The 19321-nt window shown below is 47.9% G+C and overlaps 6 protein-coding genes across 6 annotated transcripts; 5 read left to right on the forward strand and 1 right to left on the reverse strand.

Annotated features, from left to right (window-relative positions):
* Positions 1–141: 141 nt before the first annotated feature.
* Positions 142–2732, forward strand: LACBIDRAFT_309251 (uncharacterized protein; the record flags this gene model as incomplete). Its single annotated transcript, XM_001875876.1, has 15 exons — positions 142–154; positions 206–258; positions 309–415; positions 469–658; positions 721–913; positions 967–991; positions 1041–1122; positions 1177–1251; positions 1319–1465; positions 1515–1598; positions 1659–1847; positions 1899–1982; positions 2039–2136; positions 2191–2371; positions 2433–2732. 15 exons carry the CDS (start codon positions 142–144, stop codon positions 2730–2732), a joined length of 1821 nt encoding a protein of 606 aa, XP_001875911.1.
* A 120-nt stretch (positions 2733–2852) lies between these two features.
* On the forward strand, positions 2853–5207 carry LACBIDRAFT_309252 (uncharacterized protein; the record flags this gene model as incomplete). Its single annotated transcript, XM_001875877.1, has 12 exons — positions 2853–3016; positions 3073–3132; positions 3184–3357; positions 3411–3471; positions 3523–3539; positions 3591–3886; positions 3937–4352; positions 4410–4671; positions 4724–4761; positions 4814–4897; positions 4955–5063; positions 5116–5207. The coding sequence occupies 12 exons, from the start codon at positions 2853–2855 to the stop codon at positions 5205–5207; spliced, it is 1773 nt and encodes a 590-aa protein (XP_001875912.1).
* Positions 5208–7324: 2117 nt separating this feature from the next.
* Positions 7325–8605, reverse strand: LACBIDRAFT_323041 (uncharacterized protein; the record flags this gene model as incomplete). The annotated part of the gene is made up of 1 exon (XM_001876284.1): positions 7325–8605. One exon carries the CDS (start codon positions 8603–8605, stop codon positions 7325–7327), a length of 1281 nt encoding a protein of 426 aa, XP_001876319.1.
* Positions 8606–8961: 356 nt separating this feature from the next.
* On the forward strand, positions 8962–11635 carry LACBIDRAFT_323042 (uncharacterized protein; the record flags this gene model as incomplete). Its single annotated transcript, XM_001875878.1, has 3 exons — positions 8962–9068; positions 9149–11448; positions 11619–11635. 3 exons carry the CDS (start codon positions 8962–8964, stop codon positions 11633–11635), a joined length of 2424 nt encoding a protein of 807 aa, XP_001875913.1.
* A 1365-nt stretch (positions 11636–13000) lies between these two features.
* LACBIDRAFT_309255 (uncharacterized protein) lies at positions 13001–15792 on the forward strand (the record flags this gene model as incomplete). Its single annotated transcript, XM_001875879.1, has 12 exons — positions 13001–13101; positions 13190–13259; positions 13319–13521; positions 13576–14266; positions 14318–14394; positions 14448–14711; positions 14766–15162; positions 15214–15344; positions 15404–15443; positions 15496–15592; positions 15642–15684; positions 15735–15792. The coding sequence occupies 12 exons, from the start codon at positions 13001–13003 to the stop codon at positions 15790–15792; spliced, it is 2172 nt and encodes a 723-aa protein (XP_001875914.1).
* A 271-nt stretch (positions 15793–16063) lies between these two features.
* LACBIDRAFT_309256 (uncharacterized protein) lies at positions 16064–17419 on the forward strand (the record flags this gene model as incomplete). The annotated part of the gene is made up of 7 exons (XM_001875880.1): positions 16064–16167; positions 16221–16392; positions 16457–16612; positions 16670–16782; positions 16841–16989; positions 17047–17191; positions 17245–17419. The coding sequence occupies 7 exons, from the start codon at positions 16064–16066 to the stop codon at positions 17417–17419; spliced, it is 1014 nt and encodes a 337-aa protein (XP_001875915.1).
* Positions 17420–19321: the final 1902 nt, after the last annotated feature.

Genomic DNA, 19321 nt, shown 5'->3' on the forward strand with positions numbered 1-19321 from the left:
CGGTTTTGAGAAGAGGTGGCGGGAAGCCGGCGGCGGCGGTAATCTATAGCTTTCTCCATAATTCCATCTCCATTGACGCGACTGCCAACAGATGAGGACAGCCTGGCTACTGTCATTGGAGTTCTGGAAAGCGGTATTGAGATGGTCCATAAAGGTTCTGTTTATCCAATTATTCCCTCACAATTCACTCAAAGCTCATTTATAGCCTCCAAAACCGGCGATGCCAAATTTCGTCCTGAAAAGTTTCTTGCATCTGTGGTTTGCTGCTTCTGCCTTATGGATGAAGTGGTATACCTAACACGAAGTAGTATAATGCAGCAGGGCTCTTCGACAACGAATTGAGCGTGTGGCAAAATGCATCCAAGAAATGCAAATCAAGTTATCTAGTGTGGACTCAGCTCACTGACACCTTAATGTATGTTTGTCCTCCTTCAAATCCACATTTCGTCGTCTCACGAGTTCAATCAGAAAATTAGAACGATACGAAGAAGCTCGTCAAGTATTCGATGACATTCATACAAAACAATTAGACTGGCCAGAAGCTATTTGGGAAGCATGGGTCTCTTTCGAACACGCCCATGGTTCCGTTGATGATGTCGAAGCTGCCATGGACAAAATTGAAAAAGCTCAATATCAGACATATTCAAGACGGGCTAAGGTTCGTTTGTACATTTTCGCTGTTACGTGAATATTTTTTTTTGAAGTATTGCCAATCTACAGGAGGCGGAAAGGGCTGCGTACCAGGCAATGCAGACCGCTGCTGAGGCGCATTCCAATGTACCAGTGGTTCCTGGTTCAGAAGCAACACAAGATGACGTGGCCATGAACGTCGACGTGCAGGCTCCTGAACGTGGAAAGAAACGAGGTGCGGAGGAAGAACCTCCTTCAGAGGGACATAAGAAGGCGAGATTCGGTTCGTTATTTCATGCTCCCACGTACGTGCTAGGGCTGATGGAAAATGAGTAGAACAAAAAACCCCACCGCTAAGGAGGTTCGTCCACCCGGCGGGGTTGATGTAATCTGCTGATGAAATATATTAGGGACCGAGAGAACAGCACCGTCTTCGTTGCCGAACTGCCGACTGGAGTTACTGAAGATGAGTTGAAGGACTTGTTCAAAGATGTGCGTTTCAACCAGTTATTAGCCGACGGTTAAGTGTTGATGGTGTGCCTGTAGTGTGGAAGTGTCCGAGAAGTCAAGATAACACAACTTCCTGGTGAACTTGTGGCTACTGTCGAGTTCTTCCAACGGGTACGTTGTTTCCAATTCGTGTCTTTTTTGAAGACGCTAAACTTGTTCATGACTTTTTCTCTCCCAGGACAGCGTACCAGCTGCGTTGACAAAGGACAAAAAACGTCTACGTGACCAAGAAGTCGCTGTACATCTAGCGTGGAGGTCGACTCTTTACGTGACCAACTTCCCTGAATCGGCGGATGATCCATACATGAGAAATCTGTTTGGAAAGGTAGGACACACTTACCGCTTGTTGGGTTTGATTGATGACGCTTTGTCAGTATGGCGTTATCTTTGACGTACGATGGCCAAGCAAGAAATTCAAAACAACTCGTCGCTTCTGTTATATACAATATACCTCTCCAGTATGTTTTTTCTTCGCCTTTGTCGATCTTGTGGAGTGAAATGATGTTTTCCTTTGTCAGAATTCCGCCGAACGCGCACTAGAGCTTCATGGACGCGAGCTGGAGCCCAATCTTCCCCTAAATGTCTATCTCTCAAATCCTGAACGCAAGAAGGAGAGGACTGACCAAGACGCCAACGAGCGGGAGGTTTATGTGGCTGGTTTGAGTAAGTATACGACGAAAGCAGATCTTGAAAAGCTTTTCTCTACGGTACGGCGATTTTCAGTCTTTCGGTGGAAAGGTTCTGATGATTTTCATTAGTATGGCAAGTTGAAAGAAGTCCGGATAGCTACGGAACCGGACGGCCTTGCAAAAGGATACGCCTTCATTGAATATGAGGAAGCGGTACGTCACTTGTACCTTCAGTTCCCTTGCCCCAGTCTCAAATTGTTCGTTTTCAGAAAGATGCACAGACCGCACTAGCTGCCAATAACTACGAATTGAAGAAGCGTAGAATTGCCGTGACGCTGTCTGATTCTCGAGTACGAGCGCGACATCGGCAAGTTCTACCCATTTCAAAATATTGATTCTAGAGTTCTTAACGTTGAATTAGGTCTGAAATTGGACTGAGCCGAGTCGCAGAAATACGAAGTCGATCGGTACGGGTCCGCAACCTTCCACCTGCCACACAAGAAGGGTTGTTGCAGCAAGTTTTAGAAAAAATCGCACCTGTAAGGCGCGTTGAGGTGTTTGTAGATAAACAAGAGGCCGTCGTGGAGTTGGAAACCCCAGCAGTTCGTCGTTTTTTTGTTGTTGTTTTTCCGTTCATGATAGACTAATTGCACGCGATATCAGGAAGCTGGAAAGCTGCTGCTACGAACGGAGGCTGTGGTATTCAATGGTCACACATTAGAATTGACGGAGGAGGGTCGGGATGGATCGTCAACTCGTGCTTCTGCACCGCCGCCAAAGGCCGGAGGGTTGTTTGTGCCGAGGCGGGCAGCAGTGTCACGACCGCGTGCAGGGTTAGGGCACGCGAGAGCTGCTGTGGCTAGTAAAAGTACGACACAAGACCGGGGGGCAGCCTCTCAGGCGTCAAGTTCAAAGGCAGCATCAGGCAAAGGACAGGATGACTTTCGCAAAATGCTTGGGTAGTAGTCGTGACGTCACTATTATTAGATACATACATGCTACACGTGCCTGCTGCATTGTTGCTTCCGCGACAACATATCATCTTGTAGGCTCGACAATTGCACTTTACTGAACATCGAGGGAATGAATACACAGACGGCTGAGGCCAACACGGAATTCCAGGAATCAACCTCTATCACCTTTGAGTGGACCTTGAGGGGCCTCAAGAACCTTTTTGATTCGACCAAGGGAGACACCAAGTCAAAAGTCACAAAGTCGGCACGCTTCGGGGGAGGAAGTTGGCAAGTGCATACATGGTTACTTTCGCTGCTCTACCTATTCTGATGACGCTTCCCATGTACAGATTCTTTTCTATGCAAACGCTGGAACAACGAAAGAGGGAAGCAGCGACACTGGTGGATTTGTAAGCTTGTACCTGTCGTGCGAGGTTTGTCGAGTTGATTTGCATGACAAGTTGTTGGTTAAATGTGTATCGATGCTTGATAGCCAACGACGGAGGAAAAGGAAGCGGCGTTGGGAGATTCTGGAAGGCAAGATTCTATTCCACGAGGCTACTGGCATGTTGGGTTCACCTCGATGTTAGGTGGAATCGAGAAGGAATATACAAGTTTAGTTTCGAGCTTCGAAAGTGCGTAGATCGCGATTTGATTACTTGACTGGATCTCAATTTGTCGTTCAAAGTATTGGGAAAACAGTGGTGTACAACCTGAAGGAAGCTCATAACCATTCATTTTCGTACAAGGTGAAGTAATCTTGGATTTGATTTGCTTTTCAGATGCTGATGTATATCTAGACCGCAAATTGGGGATGGTGAGCAGGTTTCCTGAACGTCTATCACCTTACCGACCGATTTGAATGCAGGGCGCAATTTGCACGCAGAGATGCTGTTTATTATCAATCAACGCCCGTGAAAGCTCAAGATGCCTTCGTGATCATATGCACGATCACATCGTCGCCTGCAAACCCAAGACCCATCCCAACACTCCCTCGCCAGCCAGTACCGAAAGTTCTCTTGGATACCGTAGGAGCCCTGCTTGACGATCCCCTCTATTCTGATGTACAATTCATCATTCCCCGGCGGCATCAAGATTTTAGATACGCGCGCAGGATATGGGCATCTAGGCGAATGCTCGAACGAGCTGAATATTTTGAAACGAGTGAGTGAACTTGTTGCGTTATTGCTTCAGTGGTCAGTGATGGGTTGTAGTGTTCAATTCGAGCTTTGCGGAGACGTTGGAAGGTACAACTGCTACGCCGAAATCTGCTTCCCGTGGTTTAACGAGCCCGGGCGGCACAGACTCTGGTACCATCATGCATGAGTTTGAAGACTCCGACGATGAGGATGACGACGTTTTTGACACGTCTTCGATCTCTTCAGAGCAGGATTTACCACCTACTACGTCTACCAACCTGGAAGCCAGCTCAATTTACGTGGTTGACAGCCCAACAGAACACGCAGACAGAAAACGAGCCGAGGAAGCAGTGTGCTCGACAAGCTCTCATAGTCAAATGTCTCCCCGTTCAATGACACACCGGCCCCTCGACTCCTTCCATGGCTCATCAAAGATGACAGTCGTCGTCAGAGATATCGCCTACACTACGTATCGTGCCATGCTATACTATGTAGGCATTCAAGCTGCGTACACCGGAGGACCCTTTTTAACACAACTTTTCCGATAGCTTTACACAGATAGCATCGTATTTGCACCACTCTCGTCATCGTTTATGGGAAATAATTCTGGAACCGCGCGGGCAGCGAGTTCGTCTGTTGTCAGCCTTCCGAGTACGCCTCCAGAAGGCTCAGGGCAAGTACCCGGGGCGAAGCGCGTTGCACAACAGGATTCAGCGTCTACCAGGTCGGAGTGGATTTCAGATTGGATGAAGAACAATCCCGGGCGACCTGCGCCTTGTTCCGCCAAAGCTGCTTACCGAGTAGCCGACCGTATGCTTCAGAACTTCTTTCTTTTGCATATTTCTGGCCTAACATTTGCCAGGGTTGGATCTTGGGGAGTTGAAAGAGCGGGCAGCACAGGTAATCATCATTTTGGATTGTCTCAACTACGCAAAGATCTTATTCTGGCTAGCACATTTTCAAATCACTTACGGTCGACAATATTGCGTTGGAAGTCTTCTCTCCGTTTGCGGCTGCCTTTGACGAAATACGTAAGGTATGTTCGGAATGTATAATCTCACTTCAAAAGGACCGAGTTACCATCTTTCTTCAGGTAGAGATCGACTTTTTCTTAACACACTGGCAAGAAATCCGAGCATCAGAATCAATGCGAGACGTTTGGCAGCAAATCAGGAACGGCCGGCATCCTGGGTTCGAAGAAGGTTGATTGAATTAAAATCATATCCTTTCTGTGATTTCTGACCCCCCTTTCAGTCTGGCCTCTCATTGCTCAGAGCCTGGAGTTTAAGCCGACTGGTCCGACTCCGCACTCTCCAAGGGTTAGCGATTCTAGCCATCCCTGCTGATGCTGATTGCTTCAGGCTTGCCAAAGGGACGTATTGCCGTTCGCCATCACGCCTACAAGCTGCTGGGATGAAAGCTGTGCATATGTAGTAGTGCTCTGAGCTCCGTTCTAATGTAATAGTGTTATATCTACTCCGGAACTTCTGCTGGATATACGCATCTGACATACCTATGTAACGAAAGCTGAGGATTCCTCCGTACGCGTGGATGCGAATGCCAACACGGTAGTGAATTACTCAACACTCGTGAGGCTCCCCAGGGAGGTCGCCTCCGTTCCAGCCACACTGGCCTCTCCGTCATGTTCATCATCTTCAAAAACAGACTCTTGATCCGTCTGCGAAGAATAGGTTCGGAACTGTGTAGGAGTACTGTGCCCGTTCAACCGAGGTGAATATTCTGAGAGCGTTGACGGCGATCCCTGGAGCTGAGGGACTTGACCTTTGAAGTTCCCCTTTGAGTCTGCAGAAATTATGATGACGATGACGAGCTACCATTCACCAAGTGGCTGAGGGGTGTCCGCGCTTGATTTGGAGTAGCTGCAGTCGCCCTCGGTGACGGGATGCGTTGGGGTTGCATTGTGTGAGTGTGATGACCATGGTGATGGTGGTGGTGGTGGTGATGGTCATCGTGGTCATCATGAGAATGTGTTTCTTCAGCGTGTTCATGAATTGACCGCGCAAGAACCTCTCTATTCCACTGTTCTTGCTCTTGTCTTCTCCACTCGGCAAGTTGATGGGGACTGTGTTCTGTTTGAATATCTGCTGGGACGAAGAGTTCCTGTTGCTCGTATTCCTCCTTATTTTCGTAAAGTACTGCTGGGATCGTTCCAGGAACCCGATCTTCCGCTTGTGGTGGTATTCTATGCAGGAGCCCGAATCTTGTAAAGTGCTGGTGATGAGTTTCGAAAATAGCACACGACACGACCGGCCTTACCCGAAAACGCAGCCAAGCAGCCCTTCTCCGCCCCAATGACGATTGGGAATTAAAACGACCTCTCTTAAGGTACTATCAAGGCGTCAGATAGGCAGTCTCATTCTAAAACGTTAGCAAAACGAACTCAAAGTCGTGCGAGTACACATAAACTCTCAAGGGTTTATCAACATGCTGCAATTGGTGTTAGCGCCAGTAGACTTGCTCCTGAAACGGACTCACAGCTTCTACGAGGTCATAGAAATCATTTTCTGCACTGAGCACTCCTCCTGACCAGCCTTTAAAAGGTATTAGCGCAAATATGTGGAGAGGCATAAGAAAGATGAACCTAGAATCCAATCACCCATTGGGACAAGACCAGCACTTTCTGCTGGACTACCTTCCATCACATCCAGAACATGCCATACGTTGTCAGTTGCGATTTCAGGCTCACATATCCGCATGCTCAGCCCTAACAATGACGGTTGCGTTGAGGCTGATAGTGGTATGTGGTTCGCGTCAAAATGAGATTGAGACCACACCTTCGAAGGTGTAATGGGAACGACTACATGGGTGGCAATTAGCAGGCAAAAGTCCACCGTGGGACGTACACACCTCTCGTGCGTTGACTTTTGGCATTCCAAACCAATAGATTTAGAGTTCGGCCTTCATGACCTTCGACAATCTTCTCTAGCTGCGCAACATCTATGCTATTCTCGGAAGACAGGGAGTTTCCCTCGAATCCGACCACGAAATCAAAGAAAGGTTCGATGTTTGTTTGAGAAGCTGGGGATGATGGCGTAACTCTGAGGACGTGTAAGCCTCGCTTGGGTGGGTGAGCCTGAGACGTTGACTGGCCGGCCCCCATTGTCGTACCAGGGAGGAAAAGGGGTTAAACCAAGTTTGAGCAGCTACCGTTGAGACAACTGTGGTGGTTCTTGCCGACAACCCTGTATGCATCTGTTGTATGAATACTTCGTAACCACACTTGACACGACAACACATCTGCATCTTCCCCGGGCCGCAAGAAAATCAGAATTTCTTGGTACATAGCCGGTTAGACACCGAAGATTGGTACGCTCAAGTGGAGGAACGACGGAATATCCATTACTTAGTAAAAGTTTCCCCACCGACACCCACGAGCGTTGGAATAAGTACGTACAAGGAAAAACTTTCATCATCTGAAGGTTACAAGGGACTGGCGTTCAAATTATATGGGCGGAGTCATTTCTGCCCTGGCAACCTGCACAGCGTCTTCCAAACCCTTTCGATGTTGGGGAATAAATGTCGCAACAATGGCTCTTTCCAACAACCGTTCCAGAGGCTTTGAATGATACTTGATCTCCGGGAGCGGATCCTCCACCTGTTCTAGTTCCGCCAAAGTGGGCGCCGTGTATACTGGGACCTCAGTTGGAATGCTTCTGAAAAAGCGTACGTTCAAAATACTCATTTTGTCCTGCCGGGTAAAATTCAGAATTTTATCCACGAGACCCTCTGAGAGCTGCTCCTCCAGAGCCTCCACATCTCTTATACTGGTCGGCGCGCTGACGCCCAAGAAGTGGTCGCACCACAATTTCGAACCAAGTATTCGGTTTTCACGTACTTCAGCCCAGATTCGGTGAACAATATGTTTGACAGTGACATAGTAGGCTTCTATGGGTACATCTATGCGGTGTTGATCGAATGTGTTGACTGCGACTAGAGCAGCAGGATAATCACGATGTTGGAGGAAAGCGCGGAGCGCGACGGTTAACAGCGATGAGCTGAGCATCAGGGGGTGTTCTGGGTGCATCGTTGTATCAATCATGTCGCGAAATAGGGAGCGAGGGGGGTAAAATCCAGATGGGGGTTTCTTCGAGACTCTTGGACGACGACTTCTGAGTAAGCTGAATAACATGGCGTAGGTTTCCTCGTTTGGTAGAACTCCACTGTCAGCCATTTCTTTGAGGGAGGCATACACTGTGAAAGCAGATGAGCTGTGGTTGAGTCTGTGTTCTCTGCGCAAAAGAGCATTGAAGACGGTGAGGTCTAGGGTGAGCTGAGCGTGATCCATGATGAGCAAAATTTGCTCAACGGAGCCAGCATCATTGAGTGAAACATCGTTTATAGTCGACAAGAGGGTGGTATATGGCAGGAGGTCCCTGTTGGTGGAGCACATGCTATACTCCTTCAGAGCAACCAGAGCAGCGTCCGCGCCCTCGGTCAGAAACTGGGCACGAAACCAAATCGCTGCTAAGTCTGGAGCGGGTACAAAACCGTCACTTTGGGCTGTTATGTAGTAGTTGGTTAGTTGCAGCAAGACCTTGGGTTTGACCTTGCGCCTGGCTAACATTTGCATGATCTCCGTGAAAATATCTTCGGTCATATCGTGATGTGCGGAAAGGAAGACGAAAGGTATAATAAGACGTTCATGAGGATCTCCGAAGGATTTCGCGATGGCCGATGCGAGCATCCTGGCCTCCATGCTTGGCGAATGGAATATAGATTGCATGGTTTTGAATGCAAAGCTGGCTTCCGGAAAGTATGACGCATTCAGAAGGTCCTTTATGATAGAGGAATAAACGAGGTATTTGAATTTTCCGTTGAATCGCTTGCTATCGTTGAACTCCTCGAAAGGGCGGGGTCGTAGCTCAAGAGCTGCGTTACGAAGATCGCATACATATTTTTTGAAGATGTATGGGGGCTCAGAAGAGGTCGTCGACCGATCTGCAGAGTGGGCAAGACGAGTGAAGAAAGATGGATATAATGGCGGCCGTTTGAGTATGAAAGGAGCTTTGATACAAGCAGCAAGCATGAAGCAAGTCAGTCATAGTGAGAAAACAACGGTCCGTCAAAATCGGATCAAACATGTTCGGTCACGTGGCGCCTCAAATTTTGGACTGCTGTTTCCTTTCCACTCAACTGGAACTCGGAACGTTTACCCAGCGTTTACCTCTACAGTTCAGATGTGGTCGGTTTATTTTATTTTATTCAGCATATCGTGCTCGTCAGACTGACAATTACTCTCATCTAGTTGATCTATGTCCCTGTGTAGCCGCGTACCTGCTTGCATCACACATTTCCCTTCTTTGCGAAGCAGCGTATCAAACATCGCTCTTATTGCATCTCATCCTCGAACATCTTCTCGGAAGTCCCAAACAATACTGTCTCCACGATCAAATTCGAGCCATGTCGTAGTTCCCGTAACGGGCGTGCTCTCTAGAATTCCCCCCAAACCCCATAACATGCGGCCGGCACCAAGCATTTTGGCGCGGTTTAAAACTGCGCGAAGGAAAGGCGAGCTTGCCACCTTTCCCGCGGAATGTTGGCTGGATGTCCTGAATGAGGCCTTGGAGATTAGGTCACATCAAATGGTGGACCACCTCGTCAGCGAGATAGACTCCCATCCCGGAGATGAGTCGGAACGAAGGAATCTTCTCTGGACTATTGTACGTGACGGGAGGCTCAAAATTATAGAAAAAGAATCCATGCGATCATTGCTTGAATATCTCGACCGGACGCCCGGCGACATCGAAGGCTCTTCTCCAGAAGCTTTCGATAAACTATTGACATGGGCTCGCAATAATACATATGAATTAGGGCACGGGAATACGTTTTATCATATTATGCGATTATTGCTCCCCTTCCTACAACAACTCCAGCTCCCCCGAGACTTCGTCATACCATATACCCCCCCTCCAGTTATCCAATCTACAATTGCTTTTCTCCAGTGGATCTTGCAACAATCTGAACTGCAGGAGAGCGCACTGGAGATTTTTGGTGCCTTGGTGAATTCAGGCTATATCCCAGCAGAAACACTACCCGAGGACAATGGATCCCTCACTTTTGATTCTGTTGTATTCCCAGCGTTGACGAGAACATGCCTCCACTGGGGGTGGTCGCCCCTCGCTTCCAGCTATCTTCTTGGCTTCATGGAGCGGGAGAATGCGCCTACCAGCCTTTGTGCCATCCTCGCTGCAGAAACCCTTCGCTCGCTATTAGAGGATGCAACCCCCGCGGAGCTTGACATTTGTGGTCGTCTGATCCGTTCAACGGACCCCACGTACCCGATTCCAGACCCCCTGGTGTCTCAAATCTATCGCTGTGCTAGGGAGGTGGCTCACGGGGAGGTCGCGGAGATACTCTATGCTTACTCTAGACAGCCCGAAGTTATGCGGGTTCACCGTTATCCACCACCTCAAGGACTAGACCTGTCGTGGCTCGTGCACTACCTCACAAAGCGTAGCAAAAGCGTTCATTTGTGCAAACGATTAGCTAGAGAAGTCGTCGAATTGGACTTGTCATTCCCTACTCAGTATGTCGCCCGGTTCATTGCTACCATCGCCGAATTTGGACATTCGACCTTAGCTCGGGCGCTCTGGGAGAAATTCGCGGCCTCCGAAGACGGCAGTGCTGTCGTTGGTGACCCCGGTTTATTGATCGCAATGAGCAGGCTCTTCCTCTCTCAAGTGAAGCGTGTCGAGAGCGACATTGCTCAACGCGACAGAGACCATCCGGCTCAGGGAAAAATACGTTTGCAGACAAAACTGGATGACTTCTTAGCCTTCTTGGATCGCCTCTTACAGGAATTTCGCGCTCACCATGAACCCTTGGCTGAAGCAGAACATCACATCCTGACGACTCTCGCCCGGGCTTGCTTTATCCATGGAAAATTTGTGGACGGATTCGCCGCTTTTCAATGTCTTTTGGACCGACAAGAAGTTCCTGATCGTTACGACGTCAACGTGGCGTTGACTGCTATTGCTGAGCATCACCCCAGAGTGGCTTCTCAATTTGTGGATTTTATGGTAAAACGCAAAATTCAACCCGACGATTCCACTTATTGCACTATAATGAATGCGGCTCTGGAACACAAGGACTTCAACCTCGTTGATGAGATGGCAAATAATGTTTTGACTATGCAGGAAGACCGCGAAATCAACATCAAGTCGATGATGGTATTGATCAACGCGACCGCCACTCCTCGTCCAGGTGAGGAGTTGTCAGAACAAAGGTCGCGACTTCGGAAAACGATGAAGCTCGTACAATCTTGGATGGAAAACCATCCCATGCCATCGATGCAGGTCGGAAAAGCACTTGTCCTTGCTTCTCTTAGGGCAGGCGATTCCGAGATGGCCTTCAGGTTCTGGAAAACGTTGCTGAGGGACAGCACTGAGTGGAATGACGGAGATCAAATCCACTTGCGAGCTCTCCTGGCGAAGAAGATCAGCAAGGATTACCATTCAGGCTCTGTCAGAAAGGAACTCGGCCGCTCAAGCCTTACGCAACTCCGTTTTCCGCCAGAGCCATTCTCATCCATGTCATCCAGTGTTGGTGACCCCACAGATGATCACCGTAAGTGACATGTCGGCCATCTAACGACCAGGGTTGCTTCACGCTCTCGTACCTTCATCCCACGTGTCCCCAGTTGCACACCTCAGAAGGTTTCGAGCAAGGACACGGATGAAGTTGTAAGCCACGACGATCGCCCTTCCGGAACCGAACCTGCACGAAAGACACCGCAGGTCTCTCTTTGGGATAGTTTTGTGGAGCTGATGAGATCAAACAATTGGAGAGAGAAGTCGTGAAGCGGCTACGTTTCTGGTTGTATCCCATGAATGATCGAGAGAAGTCAGAGAGTGAGAGAGTGGCCGTATGAGGTTGTGTTGCAGGATGGATGCTATTACGAGTTGTCGAAATCAGCGTTTTTTCCTCCTCCTTCAGACTCGCCCCACGGGTTTGAAATCTCATATAAATGTGGAATTTTATCTGCCGAATCTATATATTTTCAAGGGTCAATTTCTGAAGTTGTAAAAGATACAGTCAGACCCAACGTTGATGATCTCCGAGCTCCCCGACTGACTTTTCCGGCAGCCGCTCTTACCTCATCACATTATATAATCATCGGATTAGTCATACCACTAATAGCGTGGTAAAAGCAGCCTGCACCAAACTTTTCTTCTTTTAATAACTTTTGCAATACTCAACGTACTCTCTTGAAACAATTTTTATCTGGAGCTCCTATATATGTTCTATGCTCGTGCTGAGTTTTGTGTGCACAGGATGAGTATCAAACAAGCAGCGATTTGTTCAAAAGTGGGTACTTGACAGAAAACTTTCCCACCACTGAATGTTACACCAGTATTTTCTTCTGAAATTTGGAGGAAACAAAGAATGTAGATCATCATATTTGAATGTACGGTTTTTCCAAAATATTTCCCTGTCAGGTCTAAAGTGAACATTCAATTTTGATGTAACACTAGCCGGTGGATGAATGTACGCGAGTTTCCTGAGTTGCGAGGCGCATCCTGAAGTTGTCCTGACGTCGATCCAACCCTCCTACCCTTTCGAAACTTGTGAAGCCCTAGTTTACTATCTCTACGCAAAATGGGGAAAGTACAGCTACCGTATTTGGAAGGCATACAATTAAGTCCGACATTCGCATCTTGATCGAAATTTCAAGGAACTATCCAAAACTCGCAAAAGGGTTAAAGAATGGGGTCGACGTAAGCTCCTCTCGTAAGTGATCTCAGGTGATCTCTGCGTATTTTTCGGAATGAACAGAGCGCGAGTTGTGTGATCGCTCGCGTCTACTATTATTTACTATTTATTTGCACGGAACCAATGCCCGGACGTTTTGGCTGTTTATTTTTAAACATTTAACCGGCTGAGAGGACCCTCTCTGGCAAGGAACAACCGAGCAGTCGGCTGCTGAGATCTTTCGATGTCCTGATCAAGTCGGATTTAAGTCTTGAAACATCGTGAAGAGAAGATTCACTCTTCACGGCGGCCGAACTAAACAAATGGCCACGGGAACCAACAAACAGACTCGTTCTCCTCAAGAAACGCCAGCATAAAACGCCGCTCCTGACGACCGGAAGGCCCCACATTTCCTGTCCAACTTGACATGCCTGCTGCGCGCCCAAAGAAAGAGTCTACCCCTTCTTCCGATGACGGCTTTCATCTTCCGCATACACACGCCGAAAACAGCAATACCCTCAAGAAAAGGTGTGTACTTATTCCAACCATCGTCCTATTGTAGCCTGTTGTTCCCTTTATTGCCCACTGGAGATTGCCCGATCTTTCTCCGTTCTAGACTAAATACCTCTTCATCCCGCTTTCCGCACCTTGTCCTGTCTTTCACTTTGATTCAAGACATTCTCTATGTCATTTTCATTTACCTTTTATTCATGAATCTTACTGACCAATTTATCTGTTTCAATAGGCGCCAATCCCAAAGTTTGTCTCGTTAGTTTTTATCAGAGATCCACTCACCTTCTCGTCAGGTTGTGATGCTTGCAGAGCCCGTAAAGTCCGGTGTGCAAGAGAGAATCCTGATGATCCAAAACAGTCATGCAAGCATTGTATAACTTTGGGCATTCCGTGCACCTACGATTATCAGCCAAAGAAAAGAGGGCCACCGAATCTGTAAGCTGAATGCGTGATGCCACCCCATTTCCGCTAATCAACCGATTTACAAAGGTACCTCCGACGCTTGCAGGAGGCGGCTGCTGCAGCAAGCGACAGCCCTACTGAGGTGGACCCATCACCTGTATCCGCGAGATCGAGTCCACCACACAGCGTCGGTGCTTCACACCGTGGCTCAAGGAGTCCGCCATTTCTTGAACCATGTGTTCCTACAGTTCCATCTGTCCCTCTCGCGCCATCGCATTATTCTACGACCGCCGACACATATTATTCTTCCCATAATTCGCGCTCTTCGTCATATAACAGTTCTCACTCGTGCGAGTCCGCAAACGGTGCCAATCTGCTCCATTCCCACATGTCACCGAAACACGAGTCACCTTTCACCTCACTAGATACGTTTGGCTCATATCCAATGTACGATTGGTCTTTCAAGCAGCCTCAAATGCTTCCAATCTGTCCGCCTTCTACGGTCCCAGCCATTAACTACTACTGTAGGCCCAGGCGACTCGAGGAAATTGCACCCAGAGACACCATCTCTCTCATCCTTGCTCTTTTCTTCGATTTCGTTTATCCTCTTACGCCGTGCATACATAAACCCTCCTTCATGGCGGATTTGCAAGCACGCCGAGAAGAACAAGATCCTCTCTTTTTTGCCTTGGTCATGTCAACGGTAGCATCTACACTGGTTCAAGTCCCCAGATCATATCTCCCGATGGAGCGTTCTGTTGTTAGGAAATTAGCGCAGGTTTGCTTCCCTCCATTTTTTAACGGAGTCTGGCTGATGATATTTTTTTAGACTTGTTACGAAGCTAGCCGTCACATTACGGTGGCTACATATGACCCGACCTCGATGCACGTGGCGATTCGATACCTGTAAGCATCTCGTTTTAGGCTTGACCCACCGCTTACAATGTGGGGCATAACAGTGACTGCGTTTATCATTTCTGTGAAGGAAACGACGCCACGCAGCACGCCTGCTTTGGCGAGGCCGCACACATAGCTATCACCCTTCGGATGCACGAAGAATCGTCTTATGAAGGCCTTGACCTTATAGAGAGTGAAGTGCGACGAAGGATATTTTGGCTTCTCTTTGGAGCTGACAAGTCAATGGCAATCCTTCTTGGACGACCTATTTGCTTGCGTGACGAAGATTGTACTGTCCACTTCCCTAAGGAGTTGGATGACGAATAGTGAGCTACATGATTTCTTCCCGAGATTAAACACTAAACGCATTTGAATTCTAGTATTACGCCCACCGCCTACTTGCCGCAGCCACACGGGAAGACTGCTATTTTATCCGGTCTTAACTATTGCTCAAGAATTTTTGCCCTTCTTGGAGAGATTCTCGTTCGGATCCGAGTCGATAAACGCTCTCCTCCTCGGGGCCAATTTGCCACCGCAAGGCTCGAGGAGGTAGAGTCGCTTCATATACGAATCATGGCTGCCCTAAGCCATGTCCCGGAACCGTTGCGATTAAAGCCAACAAGCTTTCACCGACACGTCCCTGTTGAATATGGCGGTGCTGGTTTTCGCCGGACGACCTTTGCCGAAGTAAAAGACTTCTTCGACAATCCCAACGCATCTCGGGTCAATGCTCTGAACCCATTCCTTGTTATGCAGGGAAATCTTTACGTCACTCAGGTAACAACTTCCCGCAAACAACATTCGTAGACATGCTGAATCTTATAATAGCAACTGGTCCGCTTTGTCATCGAACAATATCGGGACGAGCTTCTCATGTCTTTGCACGGGAACCTTGATGAACAACATGTTGCTCAGGATCGTGAGGCAGTTGCGAGCAATTTGTTGAACATTCTACACAGGTAGGCGCATCATTTATTTCCCATATGATTCCTTGGTGGCTTATAGATAATTCGCGCAGTATACCCATCCAATCCATCGCGACGAATGGCCCAAGTTTGGTGAGGCTTGATTCAGTATCCCTTCATACCATCGGTATTCATTGTTCCCCAGGTACACAAAGTTCGATTTGTGGCATCGACATTGCTTGATGCCGTTCGCAAGGCCGAGACAGCGCCAGCATCGGCTGCCCGAGCTCACGCCTATCTTTGTGAGGATAATTCTATGCTTCGCGTTTCATACAACTTACCATATCTCAGGGGACTTCCTAAGCATTTTATCTGAAATTGAAAGAAATTATTTGTTCGTTGCCCGGCTTTCAACCACTCCACATAGTCTGACCTTTCTTTCAGGTTAGATGACGGCACAGACGCCACCTCCAGTGGAGATGGAATGACCCTGGTCGGATAACTGTATTGGAATGCCCTGTATTTTCGTTCTTGCTCTCGAAAACTTCTGTTTTTTTAGGATACCCTCCAACATTGCTTGGATATACCATTTGTATAATATCCCGCTGTTTTTATATCCATATATGTAGCCATCAAGAAGTATTTCAATCGTGTCCTTCGCGAAATAATAAATTTAGTTTTTCTGTGTCCAATCGGATATTGCCATTTTTGGAAGTCGCATGATTTACGCGTCAAACAACACTTTACCTCGACGACTGTCACGCATTTGAACAATGGCAGGTCTCCCTGACAAAACGGGAAAAGCTGGTCTTACAGAGGAGGAAGCGAGTCGATATGATCGGCAAATGAGACTGTGGGGAATAGAGGCACAACAGAGGTATGAGGAACACAACCAGTCTGGGGCAGAAAACTCTTAGTTAACACGTGTAGGATGCGGAATTCTACTATTCTAGTTATCCGTCTGCGAGGTGTTGCAACAGAGTCCATAAAGAACATGGTTTTGGCAGGCATTGGCACACTCGTGGTTGTTGATGGAGAAGACGTCGCCGAGGAGGACCTAGGCGCTGGTTTTTTTTATAGAGATGAAGATTTCGGGAAGAACGTAAGGTGTCTCAATTTTGAACGTGCGCAAGTATGATCGTTAATCGCCGACTTCATGGTGATAGAGGGTTGATGCTGCCAAGGCAAGAATAGAAAGCCTTAATCCACTTGTCAATGTGGAGACGATCTCAAATAGTTCAGCATTGGAGGGCGAGGAATTTGAAGCGCTTGTGAGGAGGGTTGACCTTGTGTGCGCTACAGATTTGGACCAAAACACTCTTGTGAGTCAGTATTGTGAGGAGTTCAAGTTAATGAATGTCAGTTGAACGTTCTACTAGGTTCGTATGAACGCGGTGTGCCGTCAATTTGAGAAACCCTTCTATGCTGGAGGTACATACGGACTTGTGGGATACATCTTTTGTGATTTGCTGCGACACGAATACCTCGCTCTGTGAGCGATCTCCATTTGCTTGCAACGTTTAGTTTAGCCTTAGCTAATGGACGTCCAGCGACCGCTCTACACCTCAAGAGCAGGCAAAAACTATCAAAACGTCAGCTGTCTATAGTCCTCTGCAAGAGGCTATTCGTTATCGCTGGTCCAACCTTACCAAAAGGCAAACGAAGGAGATTAATCCTGCCCTTGTATTTGCCACTCTCGGTACGTTTGTGCATACCTTCTATTCCCATCGAATGACATCACGAGTCCTTCATCAAGCGCTTTGGCAATTCCAATCACTTCACAGACAGCTACCAGACGACATCACACATGCTGATGAACTAGAAGCAACGGCTAACTCCTTGCTGCTGTCCGCGGACGTTAACAAACAAGTCCTTAGCAGCGTGCCCCGCTCCCTTATCGAGTATGTATAACCCGAGAATTTGCTTCAACTATCCAGTTTCAAGGTGCTTTTAGATCAATTTCGACAACAGCCGGCCACGAGTTCTCTCCCGTTTGTGCAATTGTGGGCGGAATGCTAGCGCAAGACATTCTCAAAGCACTGGGAGGCCGCGAGCCACCCATTGCCAATTTTTTCTTCTTCGACGGTAACACCGGAGGTGGTACTGTCTGCCGCATGAATATGCCGTGAAGAACCCCCGAATTTGGTTACGGAATGTAGGTACTTATGCATTGATAAACAGGCTTCAATATCCACGTGGGGGTGATTACCTTTTCCCGATGTTTCACGGCGTACGCTGATAACCTCCGAGTTCTGTCATGTCCTAAACTTTGTCTTTGATCTCATGCTAAATTGGTTCAGCCTTGAACAAAACATGATTTGCGTTATACATCGGGATGAATTCTTTTCTACATAGGGATTGCAAGTCCCACCCACACAAACAACGCAGATGATTCTCGTGATCTGATGGCATATATAGTTCCAGCTGGCAGTTGGTGGCACTACTCCCTGGAAACGCTTTCACCGATTGTGGCAGACTTAGGATGTGGCCTTCTGAATAAGGATAATGAACTGGTAAGCCGTCACAGCCCGTCACTCGCAGTTCGGCATATTGACGGTCGTGAGTTAGCGGCCTCCCTATGACCCTCACGGCCCCGCTCTGAGAGGACCCCGATTGAGTTGAATGACAACTGAAAACGCTGGCAACAACCGTAGTGTACCCGCGCGAGATCCAGTGAGATCCATCACACGTTTTCTACACGGAGATGAGTGGATCAATGCTCGATCGAGAAGATAGTGCCAGATTTTCCCCTCTCGAGCCCAGCTTGTTAATATGCGGAATGATTGGCGAGTTGATATCGATAACAATATGCAGGCGTCTTTTTTTAACACTCCCCACGATGGCCCACGATCTCCCCAAGGGGATCCCCACGCGTACGGGAATAAGCAATGTCGCAGGTATAGATCTTCCCATGAATGGTGGCATGGGGGTTGACATAGCTACTTTTTTCCCCCGATGCTTGGTTATGCCTCTTTTCGAAGTAGTACTCTGCAGAAATGCTGCCATCCCTCGAGAAATTCCGAGCAAGAGTTTGAGGAGATTCACTTAAGCCAATGGCATTATTGTGAGCTAGGAGAGCTTGTTCAGCTTGGAGACTCTATTTAGGCTCGCCGCTGATGCCTTCAAAGGGTAAAAGTTTGGTACTTTGACGAGCCTCCATATTCGCGCCAAACAAAATAGATCAGAAGTTCATATTGCGATTGGACGATGTATAAAAACCGCTAGGCAGGTCATTTTCAATTGCCAAGAATAGGTGGCGTTGTTGTAAGATTCGACGTAAAGGGGATTGTGCAAATAAGAGGAGCAAAAGCGAAGAGGTCTGGAATTGAGATCGGCATCATTCCTCGTGATCCGACTCGCGCCGTTGCCAATTGAACTTGTTACAACTGGATCAGTCTTGCATGAGATGGTCGGAGATTGGTACCTTCCGCGAGAGGTATACAAGCCTCAGACGATCAGGCTCCGTTTATCACCGATGTCGCCTTGACGATTTCGATTGCCTGGTGCAAGAAGCTGCCCCGCATTCTACCATTAAATGCCACGTTAATGTCGACGAAAAGGAAGGAATATTCGCGACCAATTGTCTGCACGGAATTATGGCCGCAACGAGTCCGATCTTCGGTCGGGTTGTTGATTATTGCCCACGACCTGGATTGGTCGAATAAATCGCATAATCATGGTTAACTAAGTACCAAGTCAGTGCCCTCGTTGTAGTTTTCAAGAGTGATGACATAGGACGACATACGTGACAGGGTAGAATGGAAGTCATACCAAGTTGGCACGCGACCACGACTCAAAAGGCCCGTGCATTTCCGTTCAAGGGCTGATGAAATATGTGACATGAAGACAAAAAGTAACATAGAATTTAGTTACAATGTCTCCCAGGAGAGTAAGTCACTGTCCAGACCGGAGGAGGTTGGTATGTGGACGTCCTTGGTCGCGATTGAAGTTGAACAAACACCGAACAAACATTAGAATCTTAAACCAAGTCACGTTATCAGCGCCAAGAAGTACGTCATTGTCCGTCTTCC

The sequence above is a fragment of the Laccaria bicolor genome, genomic scaffold (assembly GCF_000143565.1).
Source record: "Laccaria bicolor S238N-H82 LACBIscaffold_3 genomic scaffold, whole genome shotgun sequence".
In the NCBI taxonomy this organism is placed as follows: domain Eukaryota; kingdom Fungi; phylum Basidiomycota; class Agaricomycetes; order Agaricales; family Hydnangiaceae; genus Laccaria; species Laccaria bicolor.